Here is a 25,371-nt window from a genome sequence, read left to right as displayed (position 1 = left end):
AGCAGCCACGGTTGATTGACTGTGGAAAGGACGTCGCAGGACAATTCAGCTGTGAGATTGCTTGTGTAACAACATTCACTGCATTTCTAATTACAATCTGTAAAGTGCTTTGAGACGTTTTTAACGGGAATAGCGCTGTATAAATGTAGCTTGTTCTTTCGTCATTGCTGATTTCTTGTGTTGTGACTTGAAACACGTGATCTCATTTTACTGTAAACGGTGATCAGAATGATTGAAGGCCTACGTATGTTCCACACGTTCTCTGTGTGCTTCTGTTTACCTCTGACTGGTAATCTTACGGCACTGTTTAAGACGCTTTCCGTGTTTATTTCGCTCGTCACATCTCTTTCCTCTCTCCCAGGGATGGGAGGATCCAACATGCTGCCTCCAGGAGCCTCTGGAGTCAGCCAGGGAATGCCATGCCAGCCTCCTGGCCCGCCAAAATCCTGGCCAGAAGGTGAGAGAAGTTCAGCCACTGTGGGTTTGGCTTTGATACATTCTCATGTGACAGAATACTTTACTTGACATTTGCTGTGGGTTGTACAAAAAGGGGTAGTTATAACATTGACCCCATCCTAGTCAAAGATCTCTGAGGGTGCATGGAAAGAGCAGGCCAGTGTGGGGGTGGGGGTACACGTCTGTAGTTTGAGGTGAAACTCCTAAGTTTGTCTAGTTCCGATAGACAAGAGGATAGAGTGATCTGGGGAAGTGAGAGTGTGCTGTGATGTGGTTTATTGCCCATAAAAGTCAGTAAGTGTTGCTTAATTATCTTGAAGTTGGCAATCTGTGACTTTTTATTACTTCCTTCAATTGAATGTAAATGGTGTAAAACAAACAATAACCGCGGTGAGGAGCTCAGTAGTGTTGGTGAGATCAGCAGAAGTTCCAGATGTGCAATTGCTATGGTGTGAAGATAACACTCAAACTAGCTCATCAGCCCCCCCCCCCCCCCCCCACCCCGTGTGTGTGTGTGATAATGGCCTTGGACAATTCGTGTTCACAATTTTCGGTGCTCCTTATAACCTTTTCTGGGACTACAGTAACAATCCCAAATTACATTTGTAAAGCGCCTTTCATGTCGGGAGGACGTCCCAAGGCGCAAGGCTGTGCATAATTGTCTGCCTCGTTTCGTCCACAAAATACAGTCAATCCACTTCACAGTCTGTGTTGTGAAGCGCTTTGAGACTCCCAAAGCCTCGATAAGGCACTGTTTGAAATGCAAGGATTCTTCTGATTATTTTCTGTTTCAGGCTCAATGGCGAACGCTACTGCTCCGACCAGCGCTCCTCAGAAACTGGCTCCACCACAACCCACCGGCCGGCCTTCACCAGCTCCCCCCGCAGTGCCCCCAGCTGCGTCCCCCGTCATGCCCCCTCAGACGCAGTCACCGGGGCAACCAACTCAGCCAGCCCCCATGGTACAGCTCCATTCGAAACAAAACCGCATTACCCCCATTCAGAAACCACGAGGGCTCGATCCCGTCGAACTCCTCCAGGAACGGGAATACAGGTAACGAGAGGTCCGATTGGAAATCCCACCGTAATTGATGAATGTAGAGTGTTGCAAGACCTGTGTGATTTCTGTTGGCAGGCTCCAAGCACGGATTTCCCATCGGATTCAAGAGCTGGAGAATCTCCCAGGGTCTCTAGCGGGCGACCTGCGAACCAAAGCCACCATTGAACTCAAAGCTCTGCGGCTTCTGAACTTTCAGAGGCAGGTGGGTATTGAACAATTTTGTTAGTGGAGGGAGCGATCACCAGCACAGACACAATGGAGAAAGAGCAGGAGACTGGGACTAGAGTAGAGAGCTCCTGAACGAACACAATGTATTGAATGGTGTCCGTCTGTGTTGTAGACTAGTATATGTGGTGGTTTTGTCACATCAGGTGGGTGGGGCTGTTACTGAGGTGTGTGTTGGGGGAGTTAATTCATTCATAGATTCATAGAATGTTACGTCACAGAAGGAGGCCATTCGGCCCATCGAGTCTGTGCCGGCTCTTTGACAGAGCAAGTCACTTTCACTAATGACTGCTCTTCTCTCCCCAGCTGCGTCAGGAGGTGGTGGTGTGTATGAGGAGGGACACGGCGCTGGAGACGGCATTGAACTCCAAGGCGTATAAACGCAGCAAGCGTCAGTCGCTGCGAGAGGCGCGCATCACAGAGAAACTGGAAAAGCAGCAGAAAATCGAGCAGGAACGCAAACGCCGACAGAAGCACCAGGTATGTCCTGATTTAAGCACTCCGGGACTTTGCCCCGCGTGTTGGGCACGGTATAATTGCAAGTTGTTGCTGTAAGTCCACAAGCAACATAGCCTGGCGCCAGGTATGTCCAAGAGCACCAAACTGGCACCAGGTAATGCCAGCCATGGGAGGAGGGGGAGAGGGGCACTGGTAATGTAACAGTTAGCAGTATTTCTTATCCCCAGAATGAGATGATTGTAATGAGAGATCCATTTTCTCGATTACTCTTGAGTACTGACAATACCTCACCACTCTCAATGGCCTAGGAATACCTCAACAGCATCCTGCAGCATGCCAAGGACTTCAAAGAGTACCACCGCTCAGTCACTGGGAAGATGCAGAAACTCACAAAAGCAGTAGCCACCTATCACGCTAACACCGAGCGAGAGCAGAAGAAGGAGAACGAGCGGATCGAGAAGGAGAGGATGAGGCGGCTGATGGTGAGTGTTGCTTTCCTCTAAGACCTTGTCTTCTTCACTGGCTCTACACCTCTGAGAGAATTGAGTACAAAACCCTCGTTATCACCTTTAAGGACCTCCACTGCCTTGTTCCTTCCTACCTCAGTGACCTGCTAACCCCTTATCAACCTGTCCGCGCTCTCTGCTCAGCAGACTCCATCTGCTTCAAGTCCCCCGCCCAGCCCACCCCACTATCGGTGGTCAGGCCTTCAGTCTCTCCGCCCCCACCCTTTGGAACTCCATCCCACATTCCCTTCACCTCCCTCCCTCCCTCTCTTCAAGGCCCGTTTCAAGACCCTCCTCTTCAACTGTAACTTCAGAAACCCTCCCTACCTGCCACCCTCCCTTCCCCCAATCGCGCCCCACTGCCTCCCCCCCCCTTCCCCCGCTCAGGTTTAAATCCTTGACTGTCCAGTGCCTTGGGACATCCTCCCGATATGAAAGGCTCTGTGTAAATTTTTATTGTATCTTTCACCCAGGTGGTGGGTGGAGGTGATGCAACCTTTTCCTCAGTGAAGGCTGGGCTTTGGTGCAGGTGTTGGCTCCTTCCCCCTCCCCTGTGTGAGTGGTCGCTGCCGTGTATGATATGTCGTGGTGGTTGTGTCCTGCAGGCGGAAGATGAGGAAGGTTATCGGAAGCTGATTGATCAGAAGAAGGACCGGCGCTTGGCATACCTGCTGCAGCAGACCGACGAGTACGTGGCCAACCTGACAGAGTTGGTGCGGCAGCACAAGGCAGTGCAGGCAGCCAAGGAGAAGAGGAAGAAGAAGAAGAGGAAGGTGAGTGGTTACAAGTGGGAGCGTAACTGGTGACATTTAAGCGCTCTCCGGGACACTATCCCGGAGTGAAAGCCGCTATATAAATGCAACCTTGTAATTCCTTACACCTTTCCCTCTGCAGAAGCCGGAGAACGTGGATGGCCTGGGCTCCGCTGTCGGTCCTGATGGGGAAGTAAGTGACCGCTCGCTGATCGTACGGTACAATTACATTTCATCAAGGTTCAAAAATCCTGTGAGAAGCGTCGGAAACTTCTGAGCATCCCCTGGCAATTCACTCACAACCTCACATTAACGTTCCACTCTGTGGACACTTGGACATTAAATATCCCTTGGGGATATTTGGAAGAGTGTTCCTGCCGGTATTCCTTCATTGTGCGTTTTGCCCCCAGAATACAGTCACTACATCTTCACAGTAAATCCTGTGAAGCGCATTGAGAAGTCTCGGAGACGTGATGAAGTTCTATATCAAATGCAAGTATTATTATTATTATCGTCAAAACTCCCAAAGGAGATTCACTGATTTCACTGCAGTTGGAAGGTCTTTAGTCCTGGTGTTTAGGATGGTTTGTAATGGAGGCCATTTCAAGCTCTCCAGGACGCTACCCCGCGTGAAGGGCGCTATATTCCAACTGCAAGTTGTTGTTGTACAATGGAAAGCATCCTGAACACTGTAAGTCTGTTGAGACTAATTGTGGCTGTCTGTGTTATCTCCTCAGCTTTTGGATGAGACCAGTCAGATGAGTGACCTGCCGGTGAAGGTGATCCACGTGGAGAGTGGCCGGATACTGGCTGGGGCCGACGCACCAAAGGCCGGCCAGCTGGACACCTGGTTGGAAATGAATCCTGGGTAAGGGACCGTTCTGTTCTGCCCACTGTGCATCGGCACAGACTTTGCTCTGGTTTTGTTCTGGTTTCAGTGCCTTGCTGGTGCTTCCTGTCTCTGTCTCTGTCTCCCCCCAGCTCGGCAGCGGGCTCCACCACTGTCAAGCACTCCGAGACACCGCCCGGCGTGAAGGTTGCTATATAAATGCAAGTTCTTGTTGTCTCTCTCACTCAGTGGCTCAAAGGGGAACTGGAACTCTCTCCCTCAATCCCTCCACATCTCCCTCCCCACCTTCACATCCTGCCTAAAGACCTTTTTGATCTTGCTTACGGTCAACTCCCCTCTCCCTCTCCTCCTGGCTCGGTGTCAGACACCTCCATTGTGAAGCACTCCGGGACGCTACCCCACGTAAAGGGCGCTATATAAATGCAAGTTGTTGTTGTCGTCCCCTTTCTGAGATCTGTTATTTTTTCCGAACAGCTATGAAGTGGCGCCGAGGTCTGACAGCGAAGACAGTGGCTCAGAGGAAGAGGAAGAGGTAAGGGTGAGGGTCTGCGATTGTGCATCAAGATAGCGTGAACTTCATCGCAAAATAATGATCCCCAAATCTGCAACTGCCAGAGAGAAGCGCTCTAGCGAGAGTCTCTACACCAATCTCCCAGAGGAGCTCGAGTCACTTGGCCCCAATTGTCACAACTCTTATACTGGGTGTATTTAAACCTAGACCCATGTCCTACTAACCCTAGCATTTGTTTGCTACAATGATCTGAAACCACTCATTGAGCATCTCACCGGGATAAACCTACTTTTGCCCACAAATATACAGTTAATTCACTTTACAGCATATTCTAGAATATTCTCGAAGACGTGAAAAGCGCTATATCAAATGCAAGGATTGTTTACTTCTCGTCGAAAGTAGTAGCTTTGTGAAGCAATGCTGTAACTTTGGCAGCGAAGCTTTTAAACCCTTGTGACTCCTTGCGAAGTTGTTGAGCAGCAAAAAGGAAAAATTGTTTGAAAAAGTTCCCATGTGGAGAAAGGTGGCAGAGATTCTCCTAATGCGCAATGCGGCAGTCACTGATTCTCGGATACAGTGCTTTTATTTTTTTTCATGAACTGTCTTTAAAATCACGTCAGGATTCCACAGACTGGAGGCTGCTAATCATGTCAGAAGACAGGTCTCACTCTGGACTACTGGTAAGCACTGTAGAATGAGTGTGAAGGGGCTGGTGAATGCACCACCTGCTTCTGTGCTGTGGTTCGAGGCTGGGGTTAGCTCCTCCTGCCCTCGGCCCCAGCACTGAAACTCCTGGATCATTCCCTCCAGCTGTTAATAGTTCACAGTAGATAGTAGTTACAAATAAATGAGAAAAAAGTATAATATATGATAATAATCCTTGCATTTAATACAGCGCCTTATCACGTCTTCGAGACGTCTCAAAGCGCTTCACAGAATATACAGTAAAGTAAATTGACTGTATATTTTGTGGGCGAAACGCGGCAGCCAATTAGACCACCTGTCTCTTCCCAGCCACACAAACCCAACAAAAGCATTCATGTTTCTCACAAATGTTTTGATAACGAAACACAGCTCAGAAAGGCTTGGACACAGGGTGTGCATTGACAATATAACCAGCTAACCGAACAATGCTGCCACACAATCATGGGGAATCCAGCGCCTTGGGACGTCCTCCTGACGTGAAAGGCGCTATACAAACATAATTTGTTGTTGAATCACATCCGTTGTGGCTCTAAAATTGCAGTCAGGATTGCAATGAATGTAACATGGGTGAAGGTGAAGGTGGCTGGGCGCTATATAAATGCAAGTTGTTGTTGTTGGGACATTTCTTTTCCATGAATGTTAACTGTTGTCCCTGCTGGAGGAGCAGTGTTAGTTTTTTGATGGATGAGGCAGTATAAATGGGCTCCTTCGCTGGGATGGTCGACAGTATCAAGCCAGTGATGTCCATGTGACGCTGCTTGGCTCTGGCAACACTGAGGTGCGGGACGCAGGTGATGAAACGCTTCTTGTTTGTGCTCTTTGCCCAGGAGGAGGAGGAGCAGCCACCCCCGCCCCCACCGCCACCGCCCCCCCCACCCTCACCTCCGGCCCCCGAGGAGAAGAAGAAAATCCAGGACCCAGACAGCGAGGACGTCTCGGAGATGGACGCCAGACAGATCATCGAGTGAGTGCGTGTGACTGTGTGTGTGTGAGACAAGCCACACTCTGGCAGAAAGATCTATAGAGACCAAAAGTATTCTCACACATTCTATAATGTGAATAACATCAACTTGCAGGAACGCAAAGCAGGACGTGGATGATGAATACAGCGCTGCCAACTCTAGTATCCGCGGGCTCCAGTCCTACTACGCCGTGGCTCACGCAGTCACAGAGAGAGTCGACATCCAATCCACACTGCTCATCAATGGGCTGCTCAAACAGTATCAGGTAAAACTTCTGTCACTGATCTGTTACTGTGCACTATCTGCATTTCTGTGTGTCTGCGTCTTTGCATATCTGGCACCTTTCTGTGGCTCTGCTCAGGGTATATGGAACTTTTTTTTTTCACCTCTCGGACGTGGGGTATTATCTCTTTGCGTCTCTGCTTGCTGTGCAGGTGAAGGGTCTGGAGTGGCTGGTGTCCCTGTACAACAATAACCTGAATGGAATCCTCGCTGACGAGATGGGTCTGGGGAAAACCATTCAGACCATCGCCTTGATCACTTACCTCATGGAGCACAAACGCATTAACGGGCCCTTCCTCATTATCGTCCCCCTCTCGTGAGTACATGCCACACTCACCCCTAACCCTGACTCTCGCCCTGCGTAACAGCCATGGCTCCCACTGTCTCCAGCACTGACCTGCACTGACACTCACATTGTATTCACAGGACTCTGTCAAACTGGGCCTATGAGTTTGACAAATGGGCACCATCTGTGGTCAGGATCTCATACAAGGTAATTATATAGAGTGTGTAGCTCGAGCACTCACTCTACAAGTTAGCTTTATAGGGGTTTACTGTACAATACTGTGTATCTTATACAATACAAAATTTACACAGCGCCTTTCATGTTGGGAGAACGTCCCAAGGCGCTGTAGGGTCAGGGATTTGGACCCGAGCTTGGGGGTGGGGGGGTTGGGATCAGTGAGCATAGAGGGTGGCCAAAGGCGAGGACTTGCGACATGCCTTGAAGGAGGCAAAGTAGCGAGCGAGGCGAAGGGAATGTGGGATGGAGTCCCAAAGGGTGGGGGCAGAGAGGCCTGAAGGCCCTATAGCGGGAACAATGTTGTGTGATGCGATGGATACCCAGTGAGTGACGGTTTCTGTGCTTCTGGTCTCAGGGCTCACCGGCTGCAAGGCGAGCTTTTGTTCCTCAGCTTCGCAGCGGGAAATTTAACGTGCTGCTGACAACGTACGAGTACATCATTAAAGACAAGCACGTCCTGGCCAAGGTTGGTCTCGGAGCTGGTACAATTAATTGCCCTGTTTGATACCCCGTTTATTTTTTAATTCATATTTTGTGGATTGTTTTGCTTGTCTGTCGTGCTGACCCTGTGCTGTTTAATGAAATCCCGTTCTAACCGCACGATGGTAAGAGCACTCTCTCTAAGAGAAACAGTTGCAGAGAAACAGTTTCCAAACTGAGACTGTTGATCGCTGATGTGATGCTGTGGCTTTTTCCAGATCCGATGGAAATACATGATTGTGGATGAGGGACATCGGATGAAGAACCACCACTGTAAGCTAACCCAGGTACTGAACACGCACTACGTGGCTCCGCGACGACTGCTGCTGACCGGAACGCCCCTACAGAACAAGCTGCCGGAGCTCTGGGCTCTACTCAACTTCCTGCTGCCCACCATCTTCAAGAGCTGCAGCACCTTCGAGCAATGGTTTAATGCCCCTTTCGCCATGACGGGGGAGAAGGTATGCGGGGGGCAGTGGAGGGAGCTGGTGTTGTGGGGGTCTGGTACAAGACTGGTACTCGGGATGCACATAACACTGCAACCCACCCCCTCCCTCTCTCTCTCTCTCTCTCTCTTGCTGACACTGCTCTCTGTGATGCACACACTCTCTCTGACAGCTCTCTGGGACTTGCACTCTCTCTCTCGCTCTCTCTGTGACTCACAATGTGTGTCTCTCTCTGTGCTGCTCTGGGGCAATACTCTGTAATGAGAGGCGCTATGTAACTGCAAGTTATTGTTGTTGTTATTGTTGTTGGTGCAGGTGGACCTGAATGAGGAGGAGACGATACTCATCATTCGCCGTCTGCACAAGGTGCTCCGTCCCTTCCTGCTGAGGCGATTGAAAAAGGAAGTGGAAGCTCAACTGCCTGAAAAGGTAGGAAAACCTGAAGCCACATCCACGCAAACAAGTAAAACCGCATCTTATGCGTCGGGATCCCTGTTAAACATTAAAATAATAATATAACATAATAATCCTTGCATTTGATATAGCGCTTTTCACGTCTTCTCGACTCTCAAAGCGTTTACAGAATAGACTAAAGTGAATTGACTGTATATTTTGTGGGCAAAACGCGTCAGACAATTGCACACCGCAGCGTCCCACAAACATTCGTGGATTGAGTGACCATGAATAATTGAATAATTATTATTATTCTTTTTGAAGGGATTATAACCCCTGGAAAAGCCATCTGCCAATCAACGAACAACTGGGTTCCTACTTACTGCTAGGTAACCAGAGGCGTATGGAGTAAGGAAACTTGCCCAACGCTTCGCCTTGCCGGGAATCGAACCAAGGTCTCTCGCTTGCGAGGCGAGTGCTCTAACCACTGAGCTGCAGGACTCCAGTGTGACATTGGTGCGCATGTTGGGGATGGGGAAGTGCAGGGAGGCATGGCATGGTTCAGGTCTGTCTGACTCTTTCGCTTCTCTCGCAGGTGGAGTATGTGATTAAGTGTGACATGTCGGCGCTGCAGAGAGTACTGTACCGGCACATGCAGGCCAAGGGGGTGCTGCTGACGGACGGCTCAGAGAAGGACAAAAAGGTGTGGAAGCTCTTCAGCTATTCTATATACTGTACGCCTCATACCAATTGTTAAGCTCAGCTCCCATCTGCTTCAGGAGGAGGGGAGGTTAAGAGATACCACGGCATTTTTGGAGGAAGAACAGGGAGTTTCTCCTAATCTCTTGATATCCAAGCGCACTTTGCTTTGAAGAAGTTCCCCAGTATGTGGTGTGCCGTCCGTGTGCGGGGTGCTGTTTATTTTGTGTCCAGCAATTAACTGCTGCATGTAATAATCGCTTTCAGTGTTCATTCTTTCTCTCGTCTCTGTGCAGGGCAAAGGAGGCACCAAGACTTTAATGAATACTATTATGCAGCTGAGAAAGATTTGTAATCACCCCTATATGTTCCAGCACATTGAGGTACGTGTCAGGATGCTGGGTAACAGGCCAGTGGAACTCTATTCTCCTGACGTGAAAGGTGCCATACAAATGTGATTCGTTGTTGTTGATGATTGAAGGTCGTTTGTACATAAACCAGGCAATACAGTAATCACCACTTTAAACATGGTAGGTGTGGGTCCATAAAATACTAACCCGCATTATAATGGGGCACAATTCTCAGCCACCCCCCTCTGCATTATCAAGGAAATGATGTCTCCTACCTGACAACCAATACAATACAATACAAAATGACACTTACACAGCGCCTTTCACTTCAGGGGGACGTCTCGAGGTGCTGGACAGTCAGGCATTTGGAACGGAGCTGGGGGGGGGGGGCTGGGATCAAGGAGGTGGGAGGGTGGCCGAAGGCACGGTCGAAGAGCTGGGTCTTGAGACGTGCCTTGAAGTGGGCAAGGGGGGAGTGAGGCGAAGGGAGTGTGGGATGGAGTTCCAAAGGATAATGGGAAAGTTGGCCATTCTTCAGTTCTGGTTTAGGGTCCAGGGAACATATGCCTCAGAAGCAAATCTGTGTTATAATACAGGTTGTACTGTATGTTGAGTTCACTCTCATTTAAGTCCAATTTATTTTTAAGTCATATTTTAATGCAGAATCCTGATCTCAAATGCCTCCTGCAGACAGCAAATGATACACTTTTCAGAGACAAGAAAGAGTGGAGGTAGATTTCTACACACAGATTATCAGTAAATCTTTTTACTGATGGGTATTAAAGCAGACTAACGCCAGATATTCTGATGTCTACAGTCCACGTGTGTTTATATCTATTTTGTTCTCTCCCTTAATCAGGAATCCTTTTCAGAACATTTGGGGTTTACTGGAGGAATTGTGCAAGGGTGAGTTACAGTCTGCGTGCATTACGTGATGAATGAAAATGAGAGTTGGATAGATCTGGGATTGAAGGGAATGAATCAACTAGAAATTGTGCAGAAATTGCGCCTGCAAAACACAGTCAATTCACTCTACGGTCTATTCTGTGAAGAGCTTTGAGATGTCTTGAAGATGTGATAAGGCGCTATATCGAGTATTATTACAGAATTATAGCGAGTGTGAGCCCAGGCGACGTCACTGACCTGTGTGTTCCTCGCTTGTACAGAGCGGACCTTTACCGAGCGTCAGGGAAGTTTGAGCTGCTGGATCGGATCCTCCCCAAACTGCGGGCCACAAATCACAAGGTGCTTCTCTTCTGTCAGATGACCTCCCTCATGACCATCATGGAAGATTACTTTGCGTATCGTAGCTTTAAATATCTCCGGCTAGACGGTAAGTCAACACCAACAATAACAACTTGCATTTATACGCTAGGGCCCTTCACGCGGGGTAACGTCCCGGAGCACTTAAAGTCACTGATATATTGAAGCTATCAGAAAAGTTGTGGATTCGTCACTTTCTACTTCCCCTCCCACCTGGCTTTCCACGCAGCACCTTCCGGTCGGTGGTGCTGTACTTTGATCTGGGCTGGGTGGTGAGGGGCTGAGGAATTCTTGGCGAGAGGTGTCGGATATGGTTTTAATTTTATGTCTTGAATCGCGCCACCACTGGGTGGTGCTGCCTCTCTGAATAGTCCTCGGTTTCCAGCACAGCAAAGAGGTCCGTCGTGTCTGCGCTGGTGACAGCTTTTGTATTGGGGCTATCTGTTCGAATCTTATCTCCCGCTCTTTCTGCTGCATCCCTGCCGTTCCGTCTCCCTGGCTGAGATGAACTTTCTGTAATGAGGTGCCCAAATGCTTCATCCCCAGTCTACGGTAACAAATGACATTTATGCAGCGCCTTTCACGTCAGGAGGACGTCCCAAAGTGCTGAACAGTGAGGGATTTGGAAACGAGCTGAGGGTTGGGATCAGAGGGGATTGGAGGGCAGAGAAGATAGGGGTAGGAGGATGGCCAAAGGCGCAGTCACTTTGCGGAATAACTGGTTCACCTCCTCTTCCAGGAACCACAAAGTCTGAAGATCGGGGGATGCTGCTGAAAACTTTCAACGAGCCTGGTTCCCATTATTTCATCTTCCTGCTGAGTACCCGCGCTGGGGGGCTGGGGCTCAATCTACAGGCTGCAGACACTGTGGTCATTTTTGACAGCGACTGGAACCCACACCAGGTTGGTACAGGGCGTTTCTCTGGGGATAGGATGGTGGGAGATAAGTCGTTGGTACACATGATATTGGGGAAATGATTCTAAGTTTATAGAAGAGTAAGTTTATATTGGGGTAGTGTATCATCCTTCCCTAGTGCTGGCTGTCCTCTAGGTAAGACCACATCTTAGGCACTGTTACTGGCTATGTATGGCTAATCTTTGATGTTGATGTTCAGCCCAATCTTTATTGCTGAGGAGAGGATGAGGCACCTCGTTTTGGGCTGTGACTTAAGCTGGAGCAGGTGCCTCTAGTAAGAAGGATATCATGGGAGGGGAGAGAGAGGCACACGGCAGTTGCTTTGGTTGTAAGTGGGTGCGTTTCCCTGTTCAGGACTTGCAGGCCCAGGACCGGGCACATCGAATCGGACAGCTGAATGAGGTGCGTGTGCTGCGGCTGTGCACAGTGAACAGCGTGGAAGAGAAGATCCTGGCAGCAGCCAAATACAAGCTGAACGTGGATCAGAAGGTCATCCAAGCTGGAATGTTTGATCAGAAGTCCTCCAGCCACGAGCGCCGGGCATTCCTGCAGGCCATCCTGGAGCATGAGGAACAGGATGAGGTGAGTGTGAATACAAGTCCACAGATAGCAGCCTCTAGACAGCACATTCCCCTCCCCCCGGACAGTCCTGTAGCTCATTGGTCATAGCACTGGCCTTGGAAGTGAGAGGACCTGGGTTTGATTTACGGCAGGGCAAAACGTTGGCCAAGTTTCCTTACTCCCCACGCCTCTGTTGACCTAGCAGTAAATAGGAACCCGGTTGTTAGTCAATTGGCAGATCACTTTTCCAGGGGTAATAATCCCTTAAAACAAATAGTAATAGTAATTTGGTCACTCAATCCATGACTGTTTGTGGGACAGTGTTGTGCACAATTGGCTGCCACGATTCACCCATAGACTATACGGTCAATTCACTTTACAGTACACTCTGAAGCGTTTTGAGACCACTCGAAGATGTGATAAGGCGCTGTATCAAATGGAAGGAATATTATTATTATAATAAGCTTCACTCACATTTGCATTTGTGATTCCTGTCTGTGTTTTAATCAGTGATACCACGAGAGTTGGGAACTTTTGTTTCAATGAGGAATTTGGAAATGTCACCACCATTTGTCTCCCCTCTCCCCGGGTGATTTTACCCAGTGGTCTATACGCTATGATAGGTTCTAACCGACAGTTCTTCACATGTAATGATTAATGATCTGAACAGATAAAGAAATAACGTGATTGAATTTTTTTTGCAATAAATGCAGTGTGAAGTCGTGAGCGCAGAGGTGAAAGGATCTGATGGACACACAGTAAGTACAATCCTTTCTACTTATTTTCTTTAAACTCTCGCCTGTATCCCAACACAACCCTGTTCCTTTGAGATGATAAACGCGATTAGGACAGTGTCTGCTATTTGTGTGCAGAGATGGGAGCGGTGGCATTATTTTCTGTTGGTGCTGTTTCATGCCAACACAGGGTGTCTGTTCTGTTGATTTATAGGGTTAGGTTCTCACTGGGTAAAATCCCCCCGGAGAGGGGAGACAAATGGTGGTGACATGGGATATACCTTGAATATATGCTGGAAAAGAGGAAGGTTTGGGGTATGTGAAATGAACGGGAGAGTGGGATTAGACGAGGTGGCTCTTGAGGAGGAAGTCACGAAGGTCATTTATCAATGGTCACCATTGACAGTGACAGATCTCTGAGATTTTTAATGGAGTTGTGCTCCTGTATCAGGCCATGGGCTGGTCGCTTCCAGCCTGCTTCTCTCTAGGTTGCCCTTTGCCAGGTCTCAAAAATTGGAATCCAGCAGAAAGGAGGCATATGGGTCAGCGTCCTGTCCTGCCTCTGACAAATGGGTTGTTAAGTATTGTGGAGTCCTGTAGCTCAGTAGTTAGAGCACTCGCTTTGCAAGCGAGAGACCTGAGTTCAATTCCAGGCAGAGGGCGAAAACTTGGGCAAGTTTCCTTACTCCACACAGAGCCTAATAATAATCCCTCCAAAACCAAAAACAATAATAAATTGGTCATTTTCAATCTACGACTGTTTGTGGGACATTGCTGTGCGCAATTGGCTGCTGCGTTCGCCCACAAATATACAGTCAATTCACTTTACAGTGTGTTCTGTGATGCGCTTTGGGACGTCCTCCCGACGTGAAAAGCGCTATATCAAATGCAAGGATTATTATTATTATTATAAGTAGGGGATGGAAGAGGAAATAACAGGGAATAATGAACAAGATAGAGTTCAGAAAATAAAACGTTGCCTTTGTTGTCAGCTTATGTATTCTGTGAAGCGCTTTGAGGTATCTTGAAGACGTGAAAAGCGCTATATCAAATGCAAGGATTATTATATTATAATATATTTTGAATCGAGGAATTAAAATTCAATTTATTGATTACATTCCGTGCCCACTGTAAGCCACTTGTCTATAACCGTCTCTATTACTAAATATAACTGTTATAACCTTCAGTTATAACACTCTCTATTGCACACACTTCAGTTACTACATTCTGTTACCCACACCTCAGTTATAACACTCTGTTTCACCATTCCCAGATATTAGCTCACTAATTCTTTGACGTGTCCAGCTTCCCTTCCATTCGGATACATTTAGTTAAGTCGCCTTCTAACTGCGTGTTCAGAAAATCTGTTTTTGTATGTGAATCTGAAGCTCCTGTGTCCAGGGGGGCTCTGTGTGTAGTCATACTGACAGTGGTTTGATGTGAATGGGGTCTGTCAGTGAGGAGCTCCTCCAGTTTCTGCAGCCTGCTACATTGGCTCTCACCAGCTGTTGTGGCATGTGAATGATTGGGAAGGGAGAGCTATTTGAGTATATATTCTCTCTCTGGCCTCCAGAGCAGTCTGTCTTATACTCTAGATGATAAGACAAGGAATCAGATCTGATTCTCTCCTTGTGCCAAGCAGTCAGGGGGAGCCAGAGCGTTGTATACGCCTCAACATCCATCTTATAAATTGAGTTTTCTATCCCTTCCCAGAGCTGGCTTAGATTCTGAAACCTGCCACAACAGTGTCCAGGTATACCAGCTACCAGCATGTAGTGTGGAGACTTAATTGCACAAGTCCATCTTGAAATCACACCGTGTAATGAGTTTGTTTAATATGTTGTGTGAGCTATCAAATTATTAATATACTGATATGGCTGCTGATATGGCTTTACTCACAGAAGTTGGGGAGAAGGTAACAAATCAGCTGTGCCTCCAGATTACTCCCTCTCCTCCCCTAGTCTTCCCTCTGGTGGTCTTCACAGTCCTTCCTGCACGCTGCTCATTGTGAGGATATTATTTGAGGAATTGGCTATAGTTGTGTTGGGATTTCCAATTCCGAGAGTTCGAAATATGACCCGACAATCCAAAATGGTGCAATAATTATTTTATTATAAGACAGTGAGCTTAATAATGTGTAAAGAAGAGCATACCACTGGTTAATCCATGTAGAACAAAAGTGGAAGAAAATTTCTTGGCTGTCGTCACGCGCTTGCCCTGGTTTCGCTGGTGTAATTCCCTCGCTCCCCTCCTGCCAGTCAGGCCCAACTGACATCTCTCTCTCTCTCTCTCTTCACTACTTATACCCTTTTCTGGACTCTAGCCAGATACCTTCTTCCCGTTCACAACTTGTCCTGCACGTACTCATCCTAATCACTCATTGGCCTGGCGCCAGCCTGATCGGTGTTGATAAAGTGAGTCGCCATTGTCTTGTCTACAAGTCTACTCCTTATCTTCCTAGGCCTAACACATGATGTTTTGCAGACCTTTTCTCCATGTCTAGCTGGTACCCAAGGTTACATTAACACTTAGCAAAGTGCACTATAGAGAGAGGAGCGATAACGGGCACCGTGGTTCCAGCCTGTGCCACATTCCGTTAGTAAGAAAGCTAATTTTCACAGTCCTTTTGACCTGTTAATACAATTAATTAAACATATCTTAAATGAATGGATATAAAAAAATCTTGTTCTATTCTTGACCTCTTCGCTGGTCTTCCTAGCTCCACCATAGACAATATTATTATTATTATATTATTAAATGTAATTAAAACTCCGCCGCCTGGATACTCACTTGCACAAAACTCCATATCCCCATCACACCAGTCCTTGCCAGGCTCCACTGGCTCCCAATTACCGAACAGATTGATTTTAAGATCCTCTCACTCACTCGTTTTCAAAGCCCTTTATGCCCTCACACCTCCCTACCTCTCCGACCTGCTTACCACCCAACCCACAACTCGCTGCCTCCACTCGACTGGGTCTGGCCTCCTGCATGTCCCTTGTGCCTTCCGTTCCACCGTTGGTGGCCGTGCTTTCAGCCACTACGCCTCAAAACTCTGGAACTCAACCGCTCCGAGATGAGACCCCGCGTAAAGGCCACTATATATTTATAAATTGTTGTTGTAGTTGTACCGAAGCCTTGTTACTTCCTTCATGTAACCTTTAATCTGCCAACATCTCATTGTAGGAGGAGGATGAGGTCCCAGATGATGAGACCGTCAATCAGATGATAGCCAGAAGTGAGGAGGAGTTTGAGCTATTTATGGTGAGTAACCAGTGTGGCACATTACCTTGTGCATTGCCATATAGATGGGAATTACATGGTTGTTAACGGGTGTGTGATTTGCTTAGAGGATGGATCTGGATCGTCGCCGGGAGGAGGCAAGGAATCCCAAACGAAAGCCTCGGTTGATGGAGGAGGACGAGCTTCCAAACTGGATCCTGAAGGATGATGCCGAGGTGGAGAGGCTGACGTGCGAGGAGGAAGAGGAGAAGATGTTCGGCCGAGGCTCGCGGCAGCGTAAGGAGGTGGATTACAGCGACTCCCTAACTGAGAAACAATGGCTCAAGGTAGGAGTGTGAGTGCGTGGGAAAGCAGCCATGCTAGGCGCTCCCACACACACAATAATTTGCAGTTTTACTTTCAGATGCACCAAGGACAAGTGTAGGGACAGAAACCAGGAAGTATATCTACACGTAAATGGGAATAAACAGGTGGGACAGAAAGGGTGGTTGAAGTCAGGACTTTGAACTCACTTAAGCAATAGATGGATTCAATCATTTAAAGATGGCAGGGTAGGGATTCTGGAAGAATGAGATAAAAAGGGTCTTCTTGATCCAAATACTCTTGTGGTCTTATAAAGCCCGATCCAAGAAATCTCTGCATCCAAACTATGTCTCGATAAGATTGTTCAAGCGACTTTCTGGAGGCTCGTCCCAGAGGGGTGAATTTACATTCACATTTATGATTTTAAAAAAAAGAGTGAAATGTAAGAAGTGAGATGGTAGAAGATTCTCAAGTTAAAGACTTTTTCTCTATGGCTAATGATTCTTTCCTGTGATTGTGGCAATGATTCCTTGCATTTGCTCCGTCACCAGCAGAAGTCGGTGGCTTCAGGAGAGGAGGGCAAATACAGGTCAACAGAAAAAGAGCTATGAACTTGCACTTCACACCCTCCGCAATCTGAACGAGGCCTCAGAAAGGATGGGTTTCATTGTATTGCTCTCTCGTACAGGCCATAGAAGAGGGCAATTTGGAGGAAATTGAAGAGGAAGTCCGTCAGAAGAAAGCCCGCAAGCGTAGTAAGCGAGACGTCGACCCACCGGTGGTCATGGCGACCACGAGCACACGCAGCAGCAGGGAGAAGGACGACGATGAGAAGAAGAAGAAGAAACGAGGCCGGCCGCCCGCAGAGAAGCTGTCGCCCAACCCACCCCATCTCACCAAGAAGATGAAGAAGACTGTAGATGCAGTGATCAAATACAAGGACAGGTTAGTGATGTTCCATGCAGGACACGGAGTTCTTTCTTGTGAGATTCATCACCTCATCTGCATCTTAAACACAGTGTTACCATATTTTGTGTTGGTTGCCGGCATCTGATGGTGTCCTCCTCATTTTTGCGGCATTCTGTAGCTTAAGTGGTTAGAGCACTCGCCTCGCAGGTGAGAAGACCGGGGTTCAAATCCCGGGCAGGCAGGGCGAAACGTTAGGCAAGTTTCTTTACTCCACACGTCTCTTGTTTCCCTAGCAGTAAGTAGGAACTTGGTTGTTAGTCGATTGGCGGATTGCTTTTCCGGGGGTAATAATTCCTTCAACACCAATTAAATAAATAATTGGTTACTCAATCCACGTCTGTTTGTGGGACATTGCTGCGCTCAATTGGCCGTCCACAAAATATACGGTCAATTCACTTTACAGTATATTCCGTGAAGCGCTTTTTTGACGTCTCGGAAGACGTGATCAGGCGCTATATCAAATGCAAGGATTATTATTTTATGCCTCACTATCAGCTTGACTTGTTCTCCACTGTGTGCCTCAGGTGCCTTTATTGTGTGCCTCAGTGAGTGAAACAGAATTTGTTCTGTTTTAAAGCAATACAGGTCGACAGCTAAGCGAAGTCTTCATCCAGCTTCCATCTCGCAAGGAGCTGCCGGAATATTACGAGCTCATCCGCAAACCTGTTGACTTCCGAAAAATCAAGGTACTGATTTCTGTTACACTTGTGCTCACCCATATTGGCTCAGTTTCGTTCAGTTAGTAACACTGAGTCAGAAGGTTGTGGGTTCGAGCCCTTGTCAGGACTTTCAGTGCACTCAGCAGTAATGAGTCTCTGAAAGAGTTACGTACCTCCCAGAAAGCAAGCTTTGCCCTACATCCACCCATCTGCACAGGTGCTGCAGCTGAGACTTTGATAGAGAGGGGTTTATATGATCCAACTGACAGTGTTTTCTCTGTAGGAAAGGATCCGCAATCACAAGTACCGCTGCCTGAATGACTTGGAGAGGGATGTGATGCTGCTGTGCCAGAACGCACAGACCTACAACCTGGAAGGATCTCTGGTCAGTAACACGATGCCGTTTCTTGTGCCATTTGACAGTGACTGTTCATCTGTTTAGCAGAACAATTTAATCACAGAAATGATGTTGTGCCCCTATTCATCAAATCACACACAATGGAAAAGCAGTGAATACACAGCATTGTGTTTCTGTATGACTCCCTCCATCCGTTTGGCTACACTGCTCCTTGTTTGTGCGAGATACATAAATGATGCACACTAGATGGCTTTCTACTAGTTTGGAATATGCAGAAATATATTCAGTTCCTTACTTTTCCATCCAGATACATTTTTTCCCCAGAGGACATGAAAAATGTGGCTTTCATCAGCTGTGTCTGAAGTAATCTCATCCAGAGAATGGTAGTTGGCAGGGTGCCTCCTGACCTAAAGCTAAGGGGATTAAGTGAGGGGATCTGACATTTTGTCCTTTTTTTTGGAAAAGGTCTGTTAATTGAGATGGGAAACAACAGACCAATTGACAGTGACTGACACTTTCTGTTTGTTTCTTAACAGATCTACGAAGACTCGATTGTGCTGCAGTCTGTCTTCACCAGCGTGAGGCAAAAAATTGAGAAAGAGGAGGACAGTGAAGAGGACAGTGAGGAAGGAGAGGAAGAGGAGGAAGAGGGCTCGGAATCTGAATGTAAGACTTTGGGGGGAGTTCTGTTTCACTCACTGCCATGGTAGTAAAAAAAANCTTTCAAATTAAGACTGAGTTTAAGGTTTTTCCACAATTCTGTGTGATCTACAATTTTGTAGGACTTGGACTTCCAAGCTAAGACCAAGTGGAACTTTAGGCCTCAGTCAAGTGCAGGATCAGCCTATGCTATGATGTCCTCCCACCCCCAGGCTCCCACATAATAATAATAATAATCCTTGCATTTGATATAATGCTTTTTCATGCCTTCGAGACGTCGCAAATCGCTTCACAGAATATACTGTAAAGTGGAGTGATTGTATATTTTGTGGGCGAAATTAAGCCAACATTTTGCCGACACTGCGATAAATATTGTGGCGGCGCCCGCTAATCTTTGTTGCCATTCACCGAAAAAGAGTCAGATGAGAGGGAAATTTTTTTTTTAAATTCCCTTTTGACAAAAGGTTCATGTCTGGGCATCACAGCCTTCCAGATACTGTCAAAAGCCAGAACTAGGAGGCTGGTTACTGTATACTCACACGTCATAACCTCTCTCTTTTTCTCCCTCTCACTCATTCAGCTCGCTCAGTGAAAGTGAAGATCAGGCTGGGCAGGAAAGAGAAAGGATCAGATCGAGTGAAAGCTCGCAAGAGGTCGAGCCGTATCTCCAAGTCAAAGCCTATTGTCAGTGATGACGACACAGAAGACGAAGTAGATGAGGTGAGAGGCACTACCTGAGCACATTGTGGAGTCATGATGAAATATTATAAGACTCATAAACCGCTCTACCTTCCAACTCTTTCGGGAGGAAATCCACATCACTATCACAAGCAACAACACTGCCCCACCGCCCCCGACCTCTGACATATCATCTGGACATATTGCTGACAGGACTAGATCCCCTGTAGCCTGCGCACTTGCTGAGTTTTCATCGCTCATTGTGGTGAGCTGATGCCAACTCCTTGCCCTGTGAACATTGGGGAGAAAACATCTATGGGTTACTGACATTCATGGCCTGTGCCCAAGGAGTCTGTTTTGTTTTGCTTTGCCCGGGAATCGAACCCAGTTCCTCTCGCTTGCGAGGCAAATGGTTTCAACAGACTCCAGTCAGCCTATAGAGGTACTGCGAGAAACTTGTAGCATATTCAGAATCTCATGAATTTCCGAGCTGGGAATTGGAATTCTCCCATGACTTGGGAGTCACCAGGAGTTGCAGGCAGAGGCCTCGAAATTTTAGGGCTTGAGAGGAAAAAAAAGAATTTGATTTCTGAACAGAAATGAACTGAAGGAAGCAAAACGCTTTTCTTTAAAACAAATCGTTGCCATCCCAGGTGATTTATTTATTGAATCTTTATGTGTGCTTTGTCCTCCAGGATCGCTCGGGCAGTGGGACGGAAGAAGATTAACGTTGGGAGATTGTCCTGGGTGTGGATCTATGCTGCTGGCTCTGCTTGAAGCGCAGGAGTGAACCAGCGGCGTTGCGTTCTGCCCGTCAGCTAGCGATGTAGTGTACGTTTTTTTAGCATACCATGTAAACTTGCATATTTATAGCAGGAGAGAGAGGAAGGCATGTAGGATTAACGACTTAGTGTCTCCGATGTCGAAGCCGGTAGTGTTCACAGTGGCATTAACTGCACAAGTCTTTTCTGAGCTGCCATTTTTGTACCAGAATTCGTTCATTCCGACCGCGCTGAGTGGCGCAGCTGCTAACTTTAGGTGTGTTGTGATTTAATTCTAGTTTTGGTTCCTGCTGAGATTGTCGTACTGTGTAATATATATCCATCAGGTTAATTGTTAAATTAATCAAATTAACCGAACGGGGACAGCAGTCAGCGTTGAATGGGTGACTTTGACACTAACTTGCCCCGTAAATACATCATTTGACCGGACGGACAGCCAGTGCGCATCATCCTGTACAAACATTATGACTTGAGAAAGTTCGGCAAAGAAATTAGAAATTTGGGAACTTTTTAAAAAATATATATTTCCTTTCTCCATGCGAGCGCAACCAGTCAGTCAGTCACACGCAGTGCCTGCCTCATTGTAGTGTGGCTTGTGTAAGCATGTGTGTAGGAATTCACTCCATTACTGTACTGTATTTTAAACAGGTCAAACCGCCCCCCACCCTTCTCTGCACCCACAGGAAAATCATGTACCATCACTGAAGCTCACGATTACCATGGAATAAAATACTTGACTGTGTCTGACGTGTATTATCGCCTCTAAATTAAATCAATGCTGCTTAAACTATTATAGAATTTAAACCAATATTCTGGCAGCATTCTGCAGGCGCATTGTTGACCATAAGCTATAGAGGCAGACTGTGATGAGCAAACACTCGCTGTTTTCAGCATTGCTGGGATGTGTGAGTGGATGTTTGTGGCTAGAGTTGAATATGGCAACAATAATAATCTTTGCATTTGATAAATCGTCTTCAATGTTGAAACATCTTAGAGTGCTTTATATTCAATGTCACTTTTTTCATGTCCTCTCGACATGAAAGGCACCATACAAATGTAATGTTGTTGTTGCTGTTTTGAATATCAAGGGTCTTCCCTTTTGTCTAATACAAATTAGTGGTTGAGAGCAACTTGGGGCTGGTGCCACTGTTTCCTGCTGCAGTTATTCCTGATCAGAGCACTAGATCTTAATGTTCTGAAATAACTGCAAGCATTTATCAGAAGAGCAAGACCTCAGTACTGTGGTTATTGCTATGATAAATTCCGCACTGTGAAAAGTCCCCTGGAAATGGGGAGACTTTTTGAAAAGGAAATTTGTGGAGTTCAATTCCCAGCAGGGTGAAACCTTGGCCAAGTTTCCTTATTCCACATGCCTGATAATAATCCTTCAAGAGAAAAGTATAACAATAATAATTTGGTCACTCGGTCCACGACTGCTTGTGGGACACTGCTGTGTGGAATTGGCTGCCGCGTTTCGCCCACAAAATATACAGTCAATTCACTTTACAGTGTATTCTGTGAAGCGCTTTGTGAAGTCTAGAAGACGTGAAAAGCGCTATATCAAATACAAGGATTATTATTAATAATACATTTCAGCTTCTCAAAGCTATTTCGTCATAGCAGCTCCGAGTGTATGTCTGAACTGTCTCACGGGGGGTGGGGAGGAGGAAGGAAACCTGCCGATTCCTGGCAGGGTGAAACCTTGGGCAAGTTTCCTTACTCCACACGCCTGCTAATAATCCCTCAAGAGAAAAATATAATAATAATTTAGTCACTCGATCCACGACTGTTTGTGGGACACTGCTGTGCGCAATTGGTTGCTGCGTTTCGCCCACAAAATATACCATCAATTCACCTTACAGTGTATTCGGTGAAGTGCTTTGAGACGTCTAGAAGACATGAAAAGCGCTATATCAAATACAAGGATCACTGTTTATTATTGTTTTATTTGACAATGTAACAAGATTATTATTAATACATTTCAGTTTCTCAAAGCTATTTCGTCATAGCAGCTCCGAGGTATGTCTGAAATGTCTCACGGAGGGTGGGGAGGAGGAAGGAAACTTGTTCATTGTTTTTCAAAAGGAGCTTTATTGTGACCAGTGGGGCTGTGGAAAGTGGCCCTCCCAGATGAATTTCACATCAATTTGGGATAAATACCTCATCCCACAGAAGATGGGGTATTATATTTCCCTGACACTGTTGGGACAAAGTCCTAAACTCCCTCGAGTGGTATCAGCACCCCAGGGTTTCAAACTAAAATACTCACACCAGTTTAAAATTAAGTGACCAAAAGAGCTTGTGAACTTTAAAATTTACTTTGTTTTTGTTCCGTCCACTATGGTTTGTAGGAACAGGAACAGGCCATTCAGCGCCTCGAGCTGTTCCGCTGTTCTATTCAATCATATTAGCTCATGGCTGATCTAAACTCCAATTTTAAACATTAAACATTACAGAGATGTTAATGGGGCCCTGGTAACCTATCCGTCGGCAGCTGAGTTGTGTTGCCTTTTGAAGCAACTCTAGGCTGCTTCAGTAATCGCACTCCCTTTCTCAACCCCCCCGCAAACCGCCCACCTCCCCCCCCCCCGACTGCCCCACGCTACACATTTCCTCCTAAACCACGTGTGAAGGAGGGCAGGGTTTAAAGTGGCCTGATCAAGCTGAATCATAAAAGTCCCTCCCACATTCATCCTTGCCCTCCCACGGGAGTCTATGTGTACTTCTAGCACAAGCCCTTGTGACTGCAAAGAATTTAAAGAATTCCTTCTCTTAATGGGGCTCGAGGTGTCACTTTGAGTGTCAGTAATGTCTGCAAATGTAGGGGTTCAAACACAAAACCAGCCTCGCCCACATTTCGTTTCATTGATCCCCGCATGCCAGCAATCTTACTGGTAAAGTCCCCTGTTGTGTGTCGATCATGATGACCACTTGCAGTCTGTTTCCAAACATCAGAGTTCGAGGATTAGTATTTCCTAGTGAGTACCTCTAGTTCTTTAGACTGCATTTGTTTCATCCACAAAAAATATACAGTCAATTCACTTTACGGTATATTCTGTGAAGCATTTTGAGACGTCTTGAAGATGTGATAAGGCACTATATCAAATGCAAGGTTATTATATTGAACGTAGATGAAAAAGCAGGAAAAAAAATAGAAAAACTCCTTTTTTGGTATGTGGTCTGAGGTGTGAGTCCCAAAGATGGCTCAGAAAGACTTGGAATGGTATGATCCATAATGTCACTCAAAAGATCAAGTACATAACCTTGGGAGTATGTGGATTGATAGTTCATTGGCTGTGGAGATGTGGCCAGCTCAAACAATCTGTCTATAGGTTTCCATCAAAAGGGAGGAGCTGCTCAGTAGTGTATAACTTATGCCAAGAAATGCTTGTCAAGTGTGTTTAGTCCTAATCATAATAATAATTCTTGTATTTGATACACTACCTCATCATGTCTTCGAGACGTCTCAAAGTGCTTCACAGAATATACTGCAAAGTGGCGTGACGACGTTTTGCGGGCAAAACGCGGCAGCCAATTGCACACAGCAGTGTCCCACAAACAGTCGTGAATTGAGTGACCGAGTTTTTTTTGTAGGGAATTGTTACCTCCGGGCAAGCAATCTGCCAAGCGACTTAACAACCAGGTTCCTACTTACTGCTCGCTAAACAGAAGCTTGTGTGTGGAGTAAGGAAACTTGCCCAACATTTTTGCCCTGCAGGGAATGGAACTGAACTGAACCCAGGTTTCTCGCTTGAGAAGCGAGCGCTCTAACCACTGAGCTACGGGTCAACGGTTGATGCTGGGGAGTGACCGTACGTTTTGCAGACGAAACGCGGCAGCCGATTGCGCGCAGCGGTGTCCCGCGGACAGCTGTGGATTGAATTATTATTTACATTTTAATTCTACGAAAAGGGATTATTAACCCCTCGAGAAAAGCAATCCGCCAATTGACAGCCGGGTTTCCTACTTACTGCTGAGTAAGTAAGTAAGTAAGAGGCGCGTGGGGAGGGGAAGAGGGGAGTAAGGCAACCTGCCCCAACGTTTCGCCCGCCTGCCCGGACAGGAATCGAGCCGGAGTCCTCTCGCCCCGCTCGACCGACAACGATAAGCCGGGTCACCCGCTCCACCACCACCGGCGCAGTCGGCCGCCGGCGACGGCTCGCCCCCACGGCGCGGACCGCGGCTGCTCCTGCGTTAACCGCGCGCCGCCCGCGAAGCGCTTCGGGGCGTCTCGGGAAGAGGTGACAAAAGCCGCCGTGGCGAATGCGAGGATTATTATTAAGATGATGATGAAGATGATGACTCCCTCCCAGGCCTCTGGCACTCTTTCTCCCACACCCCCTCCCCCCCCCCCTCGGTAGGGAGGATTAAAAAAAAGCGATGGTTATGGCAGGTATCTGGAGAATGTGAGTGAGTGAGGGAGTGAGGGAGTGAGTGTGTGATGATGAGGGAGTGTGTGATGATGAGGGAGGGAGGGAGGGCGGGCGGGGGAAGTGGGAAGGGCTGAGGCCCCAAGCTCCGCCCGGTTATAATCACACCACTCGCTTCGCGCTCATATACTCGGGAATGAGAGGCGGCGCCGCCACT

At 47.1% G+C, this 25,371-nt stretch overlaps 1 protein-coding gene across 1 annotated transcript in view; it reads left to right on the top strand.

Moving 5' to 3' along the window:
- The window catches only part of smarca4a (SWI/SNF related, matrix associated, actin dependent regulator of chromatin, subfamily a, member 4a), a 31,754-nt gene extending 10,228 nt beyond the window's left edge, over positions 1 to 21,526 (top strand). Inside the window, exons 6-36 of the mRNA XM_007907102.2 lie at positions 362 to 457; positions 1,251 to 1,509; positions 1,591 to 1,717; positions 2,047 to 2,220; positions 2,508 to 2,681; positions 3,311 to 3,478; positions 3,600 to 3,650; positions 4,195 to 4,325; positions 4,782 to 4,839; positions 6,351 to 6,487; positions 6,600 to 6,750; positions 6,920 to 7,083; positions 7,194 to 7,260; positions 7,646 to 7,756; positions 7,989 to 8,231; positions 8,532 to 8,645; positions 9,205 to 9,312; positions 9,605 to 9,691; positions 10,518 to 10,564; positions 10,825 to 10,991; positions 11,661 to 11,824; positions 12,192 to 12,419; positions 13,112 to 13,156; positions 16,319 to 16,396; positions 16,483 to 16,701; positions 17,367 to 17,623; positions 18,225 to 18,333; positions 18,590 to 18,691; positions 19,201 to 19,330; positions 19,905 to 20,044; positions 20,698 to 21,526. Coding sequence (XP_007905293.2) covers positions 362 to 457; positions 1,251 to 1,509; positions 1,591 to 1,717; positions 2,047 to 2,220; positions 2,508 to 2,681; positions 3,311 to 3,478; positions 3,600 to 3,650; positions 4,195 to 4,325; positions 4,782 to 4,839; positions 6,351 to 6,487; positions 6,600 to 6,750; positions 6,920 to 7,083; positions 7,194 to 7,260; positions 7,646 to 7,756; positions 7,989 to 8,231; positions 8,532 to 8,645; positions 9,205 to 9,312; positions 9,605 to 9,691; positions 10,518 to 10,564; positions 10,825 to 10,991; positions 11,661 to 11,824; positions 12,192 to 12,419; positions 13,112 to 13,156; positions 16,319 to 16,396; positions 16,483 to 16,701; positions 17,367 to 17,623; positions 18,225 to 18,333; positions 18,590 to 18,691; positions 19,201 to 19,330; positions 19,905 to 20,044; positions 20,698 to 20,730 — 4,139 coding nt within the window. The 3' untranslated portion in view covers positions 20,731 to 21,526. The remainder of the gene's footprint in view (positions 1 to 361; positions 458 to 1,250; positions 1,510 to 1,590; positions 1,718 to 2,046; positions 2,221 to 2,507; positions 2,682 to 3,310; positions 3,479 to 3,599; positions 3,651 to 4,194; positions 4,326 to 4,781; positions 4,840 to 6,350; positions 6,488 to 6,599; positions 6,751 to 6,919; positions 7,084 to 7,193; positions 7,261 to 7,645; positions 7,757 to 7,988; positions 8,232 to 8,531; positions 8,646 to 9,204; positions 9,313 to 9,604; positions 9,692 to 10,517; positions 10,565 to 10,824; positions 10,992 to 11,660; positions 11,825 to 12,191; positions 12,420 to 13,111; positions 13,157 to 16,318; positions 16,397 to 16,482; positions 16,702 to 17,366; positions 17,624 to 18,224; positions 18,334 to 18,589; positions 18,692 to 19,200; positions 19,331 to 19,904; positions 20,045 to 20,697) is intronic.
- The last annotated feature ends 3,845 nt before the right edge of the window (positions 21,527 to 25,371 follow it).

Source organism: Callorhinchus milii, unplaced genomic scaffold (genome assembly GCF_018977255.1).
Source record: "Callorhinchus milii isolate IMCB2004 unplaced genomic scaffold, IMCB_Cmil_1.0 Scaffold29, whole genome shotgun sequence".
NCBI lineage: Eukaryota > Metazoa > Chordata > Chondrichthyes > Chimaeriformes > Callorhinchidae > Callorhinchus > Callorhinchus milii.
The sequence above is the reverse complement of the archived record's forward strand: the minus strand, read 5'-3'. Positions and strand labels throughout refer to the sequence as shown.